A 15,974-nucleotide genomic window follows, 5' to 3' on the forward strand; every position below is an offset into this window, starting at 1 on the left:
TTCCCTTGCCTTCCCTTGCCTTCCCTTGCCTTCCCTTGCCTTCCCTTCATCCCTTCCCCCTTCCCCCCCTTTTTTTTTCCAATGAATATAAATAATTCCAACTGGTTGTATGTTGGATTTTTGTTTTACTGAGCTCTAAAAATGACACAAAACAGAAAATCAAACAGCGTTCATGTATTTTGTTTGTTTTCAGTGGGCAGAACTTTACCTGAAATCACGTCGCCTAGATTTTTTTTATGCTTCACTGAGCTGGATACAATGTTTGCCATTTTTGCATTATGGAGATTTGTATAAAAATTTATATTTGAGGAGTTAATGAGAACAAGGAGGTAGTCTGCAACTCAATGGCTTTGCATACAGCATGCAGAACTGTCTTGCACACACTCGCACTTTCACCTGCTCATTCCACTTTTCTTAGGTGCTTGCCTTGAATTTTTGTGCACATTCTTATTTTGATCTTACTTCCACAGTAAAAGCAATAAAAGTAGTCTACCTACTTGTGTTTTGTGCCTACTCAACAATTCCCATAATAGGCAGAATAGTATTTAAACTTTGCATACAGTTTTCTGCCATAATCTATTCCTGTATGTAAATGGAGGAACTGTGTTTAGAAATCAGGGCTCCATTTTACATTTTGACTTAACCTCTTTTGGTCTAATACAGGACAATCCCAAGTATTTCAGTGTAGGATTCCTAGGCCCCTGACACTGCCTGTGATCTATCAGACAAGACTCTATTCCATAGTTGGTTAAGATATTTATTCAGTGTGCTGTGCTCCTTCTCAATGGTAGAAAGCATTTGTCTGTACGAAGAAAGAGAAGCATCATCAGTAGAGACAAAACTATGAGAAACTATGAGAAACTTTGCACTGTTCTGCTTGCCATGTTCAGTTCATTCAGCGTTTCCACCAGGTAATTTATCTTACTGGCACTTCTGGCTGTGTTTTGTTTGAGCAGACGTCAGGTTAAGGAAGCAGAAGTCAAGAAGAAGCATATCTGAAAAATGTTAGCAAGGGAAATAAGGATCCCTGTGAGCCAGTGTTCTTTTTAATGATTACTGTATCTGGTTGTTTTCCAACCCTACACTAACCAACAGGAAAGAACTACAGAACCCTACAGGAGCTTTCTTACCCTCTTGGTTTATTCTTCACTTCTGAATCTTCTGTTTGAAAATACAACAAAGTATTCAATCAGCTTATCCTTCCTATTGATAATTAAGAACTTAGAAAGAGGATAAATTACCTTTAATGTTCATAAAGGAATAATTTTCATTAGAGGACTATAAAAAACCTACCAATTGCCAATTACTTGGATACTATTGGTATCCAAGAAGAAATCCTTGTCCTGTCTCTGAAGTTTATGGCTCTGCTCTTAGTGATTTAGGTATCTTGCCACAACCAAACACAAGATCTGCTTGTGTCTATATCATCCAGTCTCACTGAAATCAATAGGTTTAAAAAGGCAGCACAGAATCTTACAGTACCATACCTACGTACTAATAAACTGTGGCCTGAATATGTTCATTTCCTGCGAGAGAGTTTAATGCATTTCTTACCTACTGCCCTAATGTTTACAGAACCTCAAAAGAAATGTCTAAACTAAAGGTACATGCATACTGGGGAAATGCTTGTGAGCGTTGAAGAATGTCTTTTTAACAGGTTTGCCTACATACAATAATTGTGTAAATCTCCAGACAGACTTACGGACAGCTGAACATACAATTCATAATTAAAATACGTGTACGAAGTGCAAATGCTATGCTGTTCATACACTGTAATTTAGAATGTTTTTTTTCTTCAAAATTGTCTTTGACCAACAGGCTCCATTTCTTTTGTAAGCTTATGAAATCCGCATCTATATAATTATATTTTGAAAGTCTTGTTAAGTGTGCACATTTTAAGAACCAGAAAATGCAGAATGATAGTGCTCAAGGCTAGGTAGCTTGATTAATAACAAAGCACACAGAAAGCAGTCTGAAATTAATAGCTCTAGAAAAATTACGGACTTTGTGCAGGTTTTATATGGCTAAAAACTGACAGTTGCTATTATGACAGCAATGCCATTAAAAAGTGCCAGCAAAAGATGCTGCGACCTGAGATACATTATCCTCTGTAGGAAGGATTAAACCTACATAAAGGCAAGGTCTGGTAGGAAATCACCTAAAATCAAGAGCTGAAGCAATGTGATACGCCTAAAGCTGGACTGATAATCCTTGATGTCATTGGCAGTCAAGTCTAGCTCTCAAGTTCAGCCATGTATTAGATAAAATATATTACTTTTCATGAACAATAGTCTGCAATAAGAGATGTTTTCTGCCCTTATAAGTGAAGATACATCTAAGCTTCCCACATTCTTCAGATTGCATCTGCAGTATTTGGGCAAAGAAAATCTCATTACTCCCCAGGGACTGATTATTTTAAAAAATTATTGAAACTTGTCAAAATGTACTGCCATTTTTGGGGCAGCAATTTAAATAAAGCTTAAAATTGATGAGAATGAGTCACTGACAGAAATTTAATATTCCTTGCATTTGTTGTTTTTGTTACATTTCTCTGTTATCAGCTATAAGGGATTTATCCTGGTTCTGATTGCACAAGAAAACCAGTGGATGTTGGACCATAACTGAGATTAAAGCTCAGTTTGCAATAGTCCAATATAAAGAGTGAGCACACTGAACAAAGGACTGAATGTTATTCTCTGAAACAACCTGTATGAATGAGAAACCCAGGGAGTAGCTACTTGAACTTGACACTTTCAACTCACAAGCAAATTTCTGCTAGCATTAGAGGCATGATGGCACTTCAAAAGAGATGAGACATCAAATTCCACAAAAAGACTTCTTAGCAACTCTGTGACAGTAGTGGCAAACCTCCTGTACCCCTTAGCTTAATGATCCCAGGAGACCTCTCTCATTTGAACTATCTCTTAAAAATGATTTTAAATAATAACAATTAAAAAACAACAGAAAATAGAAATGCTTGAAGGCAACTCATGCATTCTTTTACTCTCACATGCCTTCCTCTTTGTGCTATTGTTGGTAAAACTATGCAGTTATGCAAGTCACAGTTTGACTAAATTACAATCATACTGAATGTTCATAAATTGGTCAGAATGGTGGTAGAAGCATGAAAACTAAAAGGAAATGTACATACTAGAAGAAGGACGGACAGGGAAAAGTAAAAAAAAAAAACAAATAAAAATGCAGCACTGAAAGTTTGGTGTTTCTTTGAGCAGTCTTATCTTGATGTTTTCTTTTGCGTGGGTCAAGAAACAGTGATGTTACCATAGTGAGTGCAATGTGTAGCTCCCCTAGACAGCATTATCCCACTGTTACTCAGGAAAAAGCAAGTCTCATCTACAGTAGCAAATGCTACAGACTTTTAGGAGTGCAGCACGTGGGCTCTTGTCCATTGCTGGCAGAAATGCAAAGCTAATGGTGTTACTGTGCTCTTCGTATCTGTTGTAGTTTCTATGGAAATAAAAGGAGGCAACCTACATACATTCCTGGAAAGAAAGTACTCTTCAGAATTACGAGGAAGCATTAAAATGTAAGTTGTTTCATGTGGTCTTAAAAATTACAGTGTCATGTATGATCTGTTGATTTAGTTTCCCTCCTTCTCTCAAAATAAACCCCAGTGGGAAAAGAGGGAGAGACTACGGATGAGATATTTTAGCTACTGACTTTGCAATTTTTACTTTCCCTTGCCAAATTCTCGATGTTTTCCAGACCTGCACTGGCAGATAAATACAAGCCAGTTGGGATACTATATCAGTTACTGCAAACTGTAGTAACTCAGTACAAAGCACAGTAAAGAAAGACGTATTAAACTATAGAGCAATGAAACCGTACTAGAGGTGAGAAATGATGGTGAAGTTAGTGTTCAGGGTGTAGGATAAGGATGAAGAGGAGAAACTCCACAAAAACCAACCAAGTAAAAAGCTAAACCAAAAGAAAACAAACAAACAAACAAACAAAAAGCAAACGAAAACCGACACACCAGATCTGCCAAAAACAGCATGCTACCTTTGGTATGTGGCATTGCACTTCATAAAGCAATTCTATGTTGACTGTACTGCAGTTGCCTTCTTGAAATTTAAAAGTAAATCACAATGAAAAAGCAGGAATGGCCCAATAGTTACCAGATCGACAAAGTTAAACTAGTTGTGTCATCTAGTGGGGATGGGTAAGGGGAATGCCATTCATGATGGGATTTCTGCCAACGACTGTTATTCAAGTGATATTTTTTAACAATGATCCTATATTTCTCAAGCTGCTATGCTTAAGCTCCTTGTAAGGAAACAAAAAAGAAGCAAGCACTTAAGCATGAGATTTCTTAACTGGATATGGTAAGGATGCACACAAAGCGGTTAAGAGCACTTAGAGAGATGCTGTAGAAATAATCTCTCCATATTCCCTTGCTTTCTAGCTTTGATTGGCATTCATAAGAAACAATTTTCCTACTCATACCGGAGACATAACTGGCAGGAGAAAAAACAATACATAGGAGGAAGGAAAACAGATTGGAAAAAGCTGTGAAAAACAAGGAATAGATAGTGACAGATGTGGGAGTGAAGGTGACAAAGACTGGTTTAGAGTGGAGGTTGCCAGCTGTAGGAAATCATTCATTTACAGCTGAGCATTATGCCAGGTAAAGGAGTAAGGCTTCCTTACACACTAATTGCACCTTCAGTGTAAAAGCCTGAACTTACAGGTATTGAGCTCTGGAGCTTAATGGCATAAGTGCAGTGGTTTTTTTCTTGTACCTCTCGAAGCAGATGTTCCTACAGAAACAAATGGTCTTCCTCAACAACAACAAAGGAACTGTCTCCACGTAAACCCTTCACAGAATTTTAGTCTAAACTAGCATGCAAAACTATTACACTTTATATTCTTGTTCAGTTGGAAACGTAGGCCAACATCCTGTTAACTCCCAACACAAGGAGAAAAGCAAATGTGATTAGTTACTGTTGCCATTAACTTTGCATATGTTTGTGAGCAAAGAACTGATAAAAAATCTGATGTAAACTGAAAGTATTCAAGGCACTGGTAGACAACTGGGCATATGATTTCCCTATCTCTCTGCGAACTGAGGAGAGAATTGCCCTTAGCATTTCAATTTAGCAGTTGGTTAAGGAACTTTCACCCCGGCCTTCTATTGTATTCCTTTAAACTTCATTTCATCTAGAAAAGTTTTCAGAGAAGTCAGAAGAGGTAGCAGAGAGATGAGTTCAGATGTGTTTTTATACCTGTTACATCTACTGATTTTTTTCTCATCAGCAAGGTAACTGATTACAATTATCTTCTATTACAATTATCTTCAATTATGATTATCTTCATTTCCTTGCTTCTTCTTTGCTCACTTGCAAAGCTCACAGCAATGAAGACGTTACCGATACTTTAGAATGTTAGAAAAATCTGTGTTTTAGAAGGATATGGTCATCCTTAGAGCTGAAAATGAATACTGATTATTGACTCTGGAAGTCAGACTTCAGCTTTTCCATGTTAACTCCTAAAAGTCTCTTAGATTGCTGATTAATAATTCTGGGGTTTTCTAAATTAATATTTTGACTTAGTAAATTAGGTTACTAAGTGGGAATTTGATTACATGGTGATGTACATAGGAATAGATTTTCCCAAAAGGGTTATGTGGGCTGAAGCTCCTTACATTCACACCAGCCAGTGTGATGCACCTGGTGCTACACAGCTGTCCTGTTTAAATTAAGGCTGTATTGGCCCCTGGTACTGAGCTTCAATTACAGAGCACACAAGGGTAAAATATTCAAGATTGCAATAAAGCTTTACTGGAGTACAGGTCTACTACCTCATATCATCCCCCATGAAACACACACTAAAAAAAGCTGTGTAACTGAGGTTGTTTTTCATACTATCAGTATATGGTATGAAAATATAGCATAGAATATAGAAAATATACCTCAGGCACATGACAGTAGCATTTTAAGCTCTCTCTCAAGCTTTAAGGGTGTTAATCCAGCTACCTCACATTAGTGACAAGACATTTAAATCACAGCTAAAGTTTCTTTTTCAAGCTAATCTTTCTGACTGCTCTAACATGGGTTGGAAGTTGTGTCAGTTCCAGCTGAGAAACAGTTCAAGAAGATTCTGCCTTGAAGCACTGATAGAATCACTGAATTAGAAAGCTTGGTCCTTTCCAGTGCAAAGGAAAACAGGTTAATTAAGCATTAAATAACAATGACAAAAATGCTGTTTTAAGTGACTATTGAGTCAGCTGTGAAATGCTCACAGCCAGTCCCCCAGGCCTGTTGGATGGTGAGTAGGGAGCAGCAGCAGCTACACATGCTGCCACCAGCCCACCTTAACTGGAGGACCACTCAAGTATACACATAAAGCTAAGGCATTCATGCTGGCTGCAGGAATGAGGCCATTTTGTCTGCAAAGCTCAGCTGCAGCACCCAGTGTGAGGTTGCTCATGTACCCAAGTACAGGTTAAGGGCTGACCTACTGGAAAAGAGCTCTGCAGAGAAGAACCTGAGTGTCCAGGTGAACACTAGATTGGCCATGAGCCAGCAGGGTGCCCTTGTGGCCAATTATATAAGACTGATGATATCCTGGGGTGCGTTAAAAGAGAATGGCCAGCAGGTGAAGAGGAGGTGATCCTCCCCTTCTACTCTGCCCTGGTGAGGCTGCATCTGGAGTGCAGTGTCCAGCTGTGGGCTCCTCAGTTCAAGAAAGACAAGGAACTTATAGAGAGAGTACAGCAGAGATGTTGAGCAGCCTGGTGCATCTCCCTTATGCTGAGAGACCTGGGACTGTTTGGCTGGGAGAAGACTGATGGGGGGATCTCATCATAGCCTCATAGAATTACAGGATGGGTTGGAAGGGGCCTTTAAGATCATCTAGTCCCAACTAGTTCCAACCCACCCACTACAACAGACAACTCCCTCTAGACCAGGTTGCTTAAAGCCCCAACCAGCCTGACTTTGTAAACATCTAAAGCATGGGAGTCGAGCGGATGATGGTGGACTCTTTCCAGCGGTGTGCAGCAACAGAACAAGGAGCAGCCTACTGCAGGGAACATGTTTTAGCAGGAGGTTGGACTTGATGATCCCCACAGGTGCCTTCCAACACTTAGGATTCTGTGACGTGGCTGGGGGCTGATCCTGTGATCCCCGGTGACGTTGCCCAGAGAAGCTGTGGATGCCCCATCTCTGGAGGCGTTCAAGGCCAGACTGGATGAGCAGCCTGACCTGCTGGGTGCCAGCCCCACTCTCGGCAGGGCCTTGGAATTGGATGTTTTCCATGTATGTGAAGCCCCTTCCAACCTAAACCGTTCCACGATTCTACAGTTCTGCAGAATCCCTGGATCTTCTCACAGGCTTTCCTATACTTCCAATTTATCTCCAATTGGGTCATATTAGAAGGCCTCACTTAGGAAACAGGTGCAGGATCGCGTTTCTCCCCAGTGGGCCAGAGGTACACACCAGGGCTAGGCGGCAGCCCACGTCCAGGGCAGGGCGCTGAGCTGCTCGGTCGCCGCCACGTCCCCCCCGGTCCCGTCGGTCGGGGCGGAACCCTTCAGCGTGGCGCCGCTTTCCGCCCGGCCGCCGCCGCGCGGTTGCCCGGTAACGTCGGCGCGGGCGGGGCGCGGCGCTGCGGGGAGAGTGGACCAGTGCGGAGGCTCGGCGGCACCGTGATGCTGGAGCAGGACGGCGGGCTCTCCCTCACCATAGCGCGGATCGTGCAGCGGCTGAAGGGCTCCAGCCTCCACACCCAGCTGGAGCGACAGGCCCGGGTGAGCCCCGCACCCAGGCCCGTCTCCCTCTCCCCGCCTCGCCGCTTTGTTCCCGGCGTTGTGTCCCTGCTCCGCGCGGTCCCGGGGCCTCCCGCCGTCCTTCCCCGCTTGCCCGGTCGCTGTCTGTCATTCCTCCCTGTGGGGCCGGAGGATTTCGCAGGCAAAGTGCGGGCTGCTTTCTGCCCATCTCACCCGCTCCGATAGTGACCGGCTTTGGGTTGTAATCCGCGATTTGCGGAGCTTTGTGCCCCTCCGCTGCCTTCCTCCGAAGTGCCCTCTGGGGAGACGGGGGTTTGGTGAAAGGAAGTGAAAATAAATGGAAAGTGTACTCGAAAGTTCGTTTTGTAGCTGGGAAAGCAGTTGTATTTAGTAACTGGTCTGTGCATGAGATCTCGGCTTCTCATGTTCCAGATGAACCCCTTCAGATTAAATTTGTATCTGTTTTCATGACCGTAATGACATGGTATTGGTGCTGCAGCCGTTGTTCTGCTTTACTGAACTCTTTGGGGTTTGATTTCATGGAATTTTGGATTTCATAGAATTTGGGATTTTATTTAATGTTTTGTAAACAATGTGTGAAGTTGTAGAGATTTGGTTCTGAGCAGAGTGCCCGTTGTTTGCCTTAAATTTGTTTGGTTTTGAAATGAAGAATGGTTTTCTTCTCTGAACGTCCTTAAGGCTTTCTCCAGCAGGAGACATCATAGAATCATAGAATGGCTTGGGTTGAAAAGGACCACAATGATCATCTTGTTCCAACCCCCTGCTATGTGCAGGGTCACCAACTACCAGACCAGGCTGCCCAGAGCCACATCCAGCCTGGCCTTGAATGCCTCCAGGGATGGGTCATCCACAGCCTCCTTGGGGAACCTGTTCCACTGTCACTACCCTCTGAGTGCCTTCTTTGTTTCTTTTGTTGTTAGAAGCATCTGCCAGTTTGGTCCTTAATACTGTTTTAAATGCATGTCTGCTGTGCTCTTGTTGAGTGGCAGCTCTCTATATTCACCATCCTAAACAGAGGGCCTGACATGGCATGTAGAGAATGAAGGGATTTCAGAACAGGAGTCTCTTCCAACTACTCCATTACTGATGACAATAAAACGCATGTTCACCTCTGCTTTTGTTTTCTTGCCCTCTGACTCCTGGAGGCCTTGTTTATGGCTATTGGTGCCTACACATCTGTTTTGACAAATGGCCAGGACTTGGTGGGTTGTTATGGTATGCAGTAACAGTGGGCAGGCTGAGAACTTTATCAGTACCCTTATCAGGACAGTTAGATGTCTGAGTCTCATTCCTCGAAAATATCCAGCATCTCTGAAAACATGAGTCACAATGGAACACACAGTCTATTTTAATACCACTAGATATTTTTAAGATGTCTTGTAAACATTATTTTAGCTGTTTCATAAATTGATCTCTTCTTTAGAGTCTATGAAGGGGAGCTCAGAATGAACAGTCTCTTTCACCTGTTAATAATTTTGAGCAAAACACAATTTCCTGATGTTATTTGTGAGAGATGATAGAAGAGTCCTGTGGTTATGAATTGATCCCACCAGTGCTCTGTTTGACGCAGCCTGCACCTGTGTCAGGGGCTGTGATGCACGATGTCTTTAAAATAAGTTTAGTGTGGGTGCAAAATGATCTACTGTCACAGTTATCATCAGATAATTACATTTTTGTCCTGAGAAATGAAATAGGGTAGAGTCGTGTGCTTGTTAATGAAGACTGGAAAAAGAAATGTTTGGTTGATTGCATAGGATGAGTTTTAATGTTGATAGTGTGTCTATAGTTAATGCAATGAGATGAATACAGAAAAAAAGTGAGCATGCTTTTTCACTCTATGCTTATTTAGAGGCCTTGCATCCCTCCTCTGGACCTGCTCCAAATGCTCTGCATCCATCCTATAGTGCAGGCCCAAGGCTTGGACACAGTATTCTGGATGGAGCCTTACAAGGTCTGAGTAGAGGGAGACAATCACCTCCCTCTCTCTGCTAGCCACCCTTGTTTGGATGCAGAGCAGGGTACCATTGGCTCGTGTCCATCAGGACTCCTAGGTATGCTCTCAAGGAGCTCTCCCAGTCTGTACAGATGTCTGGGGTTTCCCTGGCCCAAACACAGCACCTTATACTTGGCCTTGTTGAACCTCATTAGGTACATGCGAGTCCACTTCTCCAGCTTGTTCAGGTCCTTCTAAATGGCATTCCTTCCATCTGTTGTATCAACTGCACCACTCGGGCTGGTGTCACCAGCAGACTTGCTAAAGGTTCACTCAATCTCACTGGCTGTGTCATTGATAAATATGTTGCAGAGCACTGGTCCCAAGACAGACCCTGGGGGACTCCATTTGTGACCTTCCCTTTCTGAAATGCTTTTAAGGTAAAGTGTGGGGGTGGCTAGAAAAACTGAGATGTGGAAATCTTCAGGCACGAACTTTAGTTTGAGATCAGATGGGATGATTCAGAAATCTGACATCACCTTTTAAATGTGGATGTTTAACAGAATATTAAAAATTTTTCTTTCTTTTTAGACCTCTAACAGAAATCTGTCTGACCCAGGCTTGCCAGGTGACCAGGGGCAAATGACATGTAAAGCTTTTTTTAACTAAAAGTAAAATAAAATAAAAGCCCTAGTATTGTTTTTCCTAAAGAATTTTTCTAAACCAGCAGATGAGAGTAAAGTGTAATAAAGGTCTAAATTAAGTTCTGTGAAGCAAGCAATACTCACAAAACAAGGAATCCCTCCTGACATTTTCTGTATAGACATTTTCAGATTTGTTTTTCTTGTAGGATGCTTGTGGTGGGTGTACTTGAAGGAGAGCTTGTAGCAGATCAAGACAGTGCTGACTGAATAAGCTGAAAGATGAAACTGGACTGTAAAAGTCAGCCCAGACACTCCCACCCCAGTCTGGTAACTCAGGTGTGTAGGATGGAGTGAAGACGGAACACATCTGGGAAGTGGTAAAAGGTTTCAAGAGGTTCTTGAAGGTATCAGCAAGATATGGCGAGGAGCTAAGCTGGAATACATGGTCAGAATGGCTGTCCAGAAAAGAGGACACCATCAGCACTCTTGGAGCAGACATGTAACTACTTCCAAAGGATCTAAAGGAACTACTGATCTGAGTGAGAGGTAGTGATATTCGCAAGGCTTGGAATGGTGGAGGGAAGAGAGGAGCATTGGGAGTAATGCCTCTTAAAGTTGGGATGCTGCCTGAGTGTGTGCTTTGAGAGGGAGTGTGTGAACTTTTTAGATTAATTCATCTGGTGTAAAAGTTTGCAAGATATCTGAAGGTATTATTTCATGACTTTTTTTTTCCCTAACATTAAAGAGAAATTGATAATGATTCCTACTTAAGTAAAAGATCAAACTGAGAAATAAAATGTTTTTGTGAATGCAGTATTTATTTGATAAAAGTTAGCAAGTAAACATAAGCTCATGAGTCGTCATGGGTAACAAATGATTCCTTTTTGTGCACTGTATTTGACAAATGACTTGTTATCCCCTTTTGATAGAGCTTGTACTTTGGTCTAATTGGTCCAGCAGTAACATTGCAGTATAATTAATTTTAAATTGAATGCAGTTATGAATACTCTGAACAGATTGTGGAGTTCAGAAACAATGCCAGTGATTCAGGTTTAACTCACAGGTTTTATTTATCTATTTATTTTTAGTAATATGAATTAAATATATTTTAACTTGTGTTCTATTTGGAGCACTAATTTTATATTGAAATGAAACAGAAAAACTCAAATAGTGTGTTTTTGATGTTTAATTGATGTGATCTTGTGGGAGAATGTAATGTTTGAAACTGTTTATTTCAGTATGACACAAAGAGAAGCTGTCTGTTTCAACTGTTAAATTTTTGATTTTTTAACTTATATAAGAAAGCTGATAATACTTACACTCTTAATTTAGCTACAGTAGAAATGTGCAAGTGTAGGAAAAATGTTAGTGTATTCAGGGTTTTATACTTATTGAAATTGGCTGTTATGCTCAGAATTATCCTCCTTTTGGTTACAGAAATGTGTAAAATAAATCCAGAATCATTCCCTTAAATGTGTAGGATTTTTAGGTGCTTAGAGAGTGTTTATACTGGAATTGCTGCGATCGTAATTGAAATGATTTTGATCAAGTCAGCTTGATCCTAATTGAATCATTTATGATGATGACTGCCAACATCTTAACAGGATACTGTACCGAAGTCAAAGCTGTGCGTGGAATGCAAACACAAAGGATTGCTATTGGTACCTGAGCCACTTGTAAAAAGGTTTGGCAAAATTTTTAAAGTCCAGAAGTTATGCTTTCTCTTCTGTACAGCTGAAAAACGATAAGATGCTGACAAATGCTGTATTGATGGTTTGTTTTAGGAAGGAATGTCCAACAGCCAGTTGCCTCTTGATTTACAAGGAGTAGACAAAGGCTGTTGATGAAGGTGAACACTCAGCCCTTGAGCCCTGCTGTCCTATCCATAAAAATATGCACAATGCCAGTTAGACTGGAAAGGACACCAGCAGGCGTGAACGTTGTTAAAAAATAATTTGTTATTGTTTGCTAAAATATGCTGTATTTATCCCTGTCTCAGGATTCAGCCTTGGTCTGGCTGAGCCCATGAGTAGCATCGTTTCTTCCCTAGCCTGGCTGCCATTCTTTACCTTCCATTGCTCCTTTTCCTTTACTCTGCCTGTTATGATCTTCCTGTTAGATTAAAAAGGAGAAAAAGATAGATACTCATTCATCAATATGTGTATATTAAAATTGGAGAGTCTGTCTGCTTCCGTGTACCTTGCATTTTGATCATGCAGGAAATTAATTCAATTCATCAGTATGTCTCATCAAGGTGTGGGGTTCTTTTTCCCCAGTAAGCTGCAGTTGGTGTTTTTATCAGTGTATATCACAGTAATGCTTCCAATATAAGAAAATGTTGTCAATGTGTTTTTCATGCTACCAAAAAAAAAAAAAAAAAAGCCAAAAACAAAACCAAACCCATAGTGGACAAAAATGCAAATGATATTTGGGCAGTACATTGTATCAAGAGTTCAAAACAAAACTTACTGAAACACCTTAATGTTTTTTGCAGTATAGTATTAACAACTAGTAAGAAAAGTAACTAGCAGGAGTAACTTGTAATCACAGAAATGGTTTGGGTTGGAAGGGACGTTGAAGATTACAGTGCTCCAGCCCTCCTTCCTTAGGCAGTGGAGTCAGAGTAGTTATCCAAACAAGAAATTAAAGTATACAGGAGACCCGGTCTACTAATTTTGGAAGATCATCTCTGTTTCTGACCCCTTAATTTAATTCCCGTAAACACCCACATAAAATCAAAACATGAAGCGATTCAGATGGGGATTTCCTTTATCCTATCCAAATGAGTCTTTTCTTTGGCAATATTATACAGCCCTAGGTTGTGTTCTGCAGTGTTACAGCTAGCTGCAGCCACAAGCTGGACTGTCTGCCAGTTTCTTGTGTTTTGGGTATTAAATAGATCTGCAATCTCATGTACAATAAAAGAAGTCTTTAGCAACAGCAGTGTCTTTGGTTCTGTAGCAGTTCTCTACACCTTGTGGTTTGTCCTTATTGATCATCTTTCTGTTTCAAAAAGCATGCCTGTGCTCTCTTTGCAATTGCAGTAGTATACCAAATATCAAAGACTTCAATATTTGTAGTAAAGTGACTTGAAAAGAGAATTGCTGATGCTGATAGCCTTTTCATTTTTCAGTCATTCCCCCCTTTTTACAGGGAAAAATAGAAATATTTAAAAAAAATGTGCATTGTGAATGTGTGTAGACCAACTCTTTTAGCAAGCTGTGCTGCACAGTAAATGAGCTTTTCTATGTATATGTATAAACTGTAAGGCAGATGACAAGGGTGCAGAATTTGTTAGCTGAGTGTGATGGAACAAAAGTTTGCCATGCTGTCAGCAGTGTTGTCTGTACTGACACACTGCATGGGCATGAAAGCCTATTAGAGGCATGAGTTATCATAATAGACAACAGCTGACATGTCACCAACATATTGCTGAGTAGCTTTGGCTAAGCAGTATCCTGCATTTCTGGGGAGCTGAGGTGGCTGTGTGCTTCTAACATGCCTTGCTCTGGCATGGCTGGGGGGTAAGCTTCACAGATCTCCCAGTGTTATTTTAAGGTCAGCAGCCAAGGTTGCTGTTCTCCAATCCTCTGGCTTTATCCTCTAGTGCTAATCAGCTGTTACCACATTTTGTGTTTTGAAAATTACACATTAAAGCCACTTCAAGAAAATCCTGAGTTTTTGATTGTTGTCCTTTTGGAACTTTTTGGTCTCTTTGTTTTCTCCTTAGTTTCACTGTGGAAGGAAGTACCATAGCAGCTGCTCATGCTGTTGCTGAAGAATCTACAGCAGGATTATAAAGCTAATTGTTGCCTAGCTGGCATCTGTCAAATGCACTTCATTGCACATTGCTGTATATACCTTGTAATGACAGCTGCAGAGGTGAACGTTTGGCCCAGTTTTTATCTGAAGTTTGAAGATGGCACCTCTTATCTGATGGGTGAACTGTGGGAAGTTTGATTGGAAGCTGCAGAACATTTTCAATTTGATCATGTCAGTGACCAATCCTTTAATGTGTGGAACCTGGCATTTGTGCAAACTGTGTAGAGTACTTAGGAATAGTAAGCATGTATGTCACAGATAGTCCTTCTCCCATTACCTGCGCACAGCTTTTATCACAGAGATAAAAACAAAAATATTGACTTAGGGAAAAGTTGGCTGATTTTTTTTTTATTATTGTTCTTTAACTGTAACAACTGCCTTCAAGTTACTAGGAAGTAATTTACTGTATGTATGTAATGTTAAGCTTGTATGTTTCTTATTTTATAACTGAATACACAGTTACTTTCTTTATAACGAGTGTTTGATGCTCATTTATTCTTTTTTTTTTTCTTTTTTTTTTTCCCATTAGATTAGCCTACACAACCCAGAAATTAAACTGGAATCATTAAAAGAAGATATTAAGGATTTTCTGAAGACATCAGGTTTGTAATACTTCAGATAATTAAGATGTGAAGTTGTTGGCACTTCGACATGGAGACGGTGTTAATTCTGGATTGTGTGAGGCATTGTGGAAATACACACAAAACAGTAGGTGAGAACTTTATTAAATTATTAAACAGGATAGAGAAAACAAACGGGTAAAATGTTCTTGTATTGTGGCAGCATATGAACATGTGATGCAGAAATACGATATTGCCATTTTACAGGATGCTGGTAATATATTCTTTTTATGAAAGTTATGAATGAAACAAGTTCAGGCCATTTGGTAAATGGAAATTAGCATTTATGGAGGCCCTCTTTGAAATTTTACCCTTTGGTAAATTTTTATTGGATGTTGTAGGCTATATTGCTCTATAATGCGGAGATCTGATTATAAGTGATGTGTGGTTTGTAATCACCAGGAACACTATTTCTATTAACATTTATAGTTGTTTTGAAAATATGATGGTTTCAGAGGAATAGCTTATAATTGTTTAACCGAAGCTGTATCATAATTATTTGAACAGCAGATGGAAATAAAGGATATTCAACCTTTTTTGTAGACTTTAGCTTGTAGTTTTACCTACCTTTATTAGGTTAAGGTGTCTCCCTCTCTTCCTGTCTGTCCAGTACATAGACTTGAATTGAGACAGGACAGAAAACTCTAGCAACTCTAAAGTAACCTCTGATTTGTGTTCCATTAGTATTAATTTCTTAAAATTGTCCAATTTCTTTTTTTTTGTTGTTTCTTTGTTTCTTTAATTTGTATTTTAACAGGTTGGGAAAAGAAGCTTCAGAATGCTGTTTATAGTGAACTCAATGTGTGAGTTTAATTAGCATGTTAATTTATTAAGTTCTATTTGCATGATTTCCTTTTCATTCCTTTGTATATGAAGGTGTGTGATGTGTTGCTATTGTGTACAAAGTCTGCCATATCAAGGATGCCTGCTTTATTTCTGTTTGTCGTTTCTTTTTCATCCTAGTGAAAATGCTGGACTCAGATGTATTTTCCCATACTTCTAAACATTACTTTAATAATTTTTTTGTTGTTTTACTTCCAGAAGTACCAAAATTCATAGTGTAATTCTGTTGTAGCTGAGGAGTTATTGCAAATGAATTAGAAATTCTTTTCAGATGTTTAGAACAGCATTATGTGTTCAAATACCTTTAAGATTTTACATCTCTAGACATAGCAAATCAATGT

The 15,974-nt window shown here is 40.0% G+C and overlaps 1 protein-coding gene across 5 annotated transcripts in view; it reads left to right on the forward strand.

The window, feature by feature from the left end:
* The window catches only part of TBC1D19 (TBC1 domain family member 19), a 58,975-nt gene that overhangs the window by 7,508 nt on the left and 35,493 nt on the right, over nucleotides 1-15,974 (forward strand). Inside the window, exons 1-4 of one of the 5 annotated variants that reach the window (XM_042812713.1) lie at nucleotides 10,039-10,144; nucleotides 10,555-10,684; nucleotides 14,700-14,772; nucleotides 15,548-15,593. In XM_042812713.1, coding sequence (XP_042668647.1) covers nucleotides 10,628-10,684; nucleotides 14,700-14,772; nucleotides 15,548-15,593 — 176 coding nt within the window. In that variant the 5' untranslated portion in view covers nucleotides 10,039-10,144; nucleotides 10,555-10,627. Of the gene's footprint in view, nucleotides 1-7,661; nucleotides 7,772-10,038; nucleotides 10,685-11,952; nucleotides 12,033-14,699; nucleotides 14,883-15,547; nucleotides 15,594-15,974 lie in introns of those variants that run through there. The other 4 variants (XM_042812717.1, XM_042812712.1, XM_042812715.1 and 1 more) reach the window with 4 other exon arrangements.

Source organism: Centrocercus urophasianus, unplaced genomic scaffold, assembly GCF_019232065.1.
Source record: "Centrocercus urophasianus isolate 14NV4802_14NV808 unplaced genomic scaffold, USGS_Curo_1.0 seq_13, whole genome shotgun sequence".
Classification (NCBI taxonomy): Eukaryota; Metazoa; Chordata; class Aves; order Galliformes; family Phasianidae; genus Centrocercus; species Centrocercus urophasianus.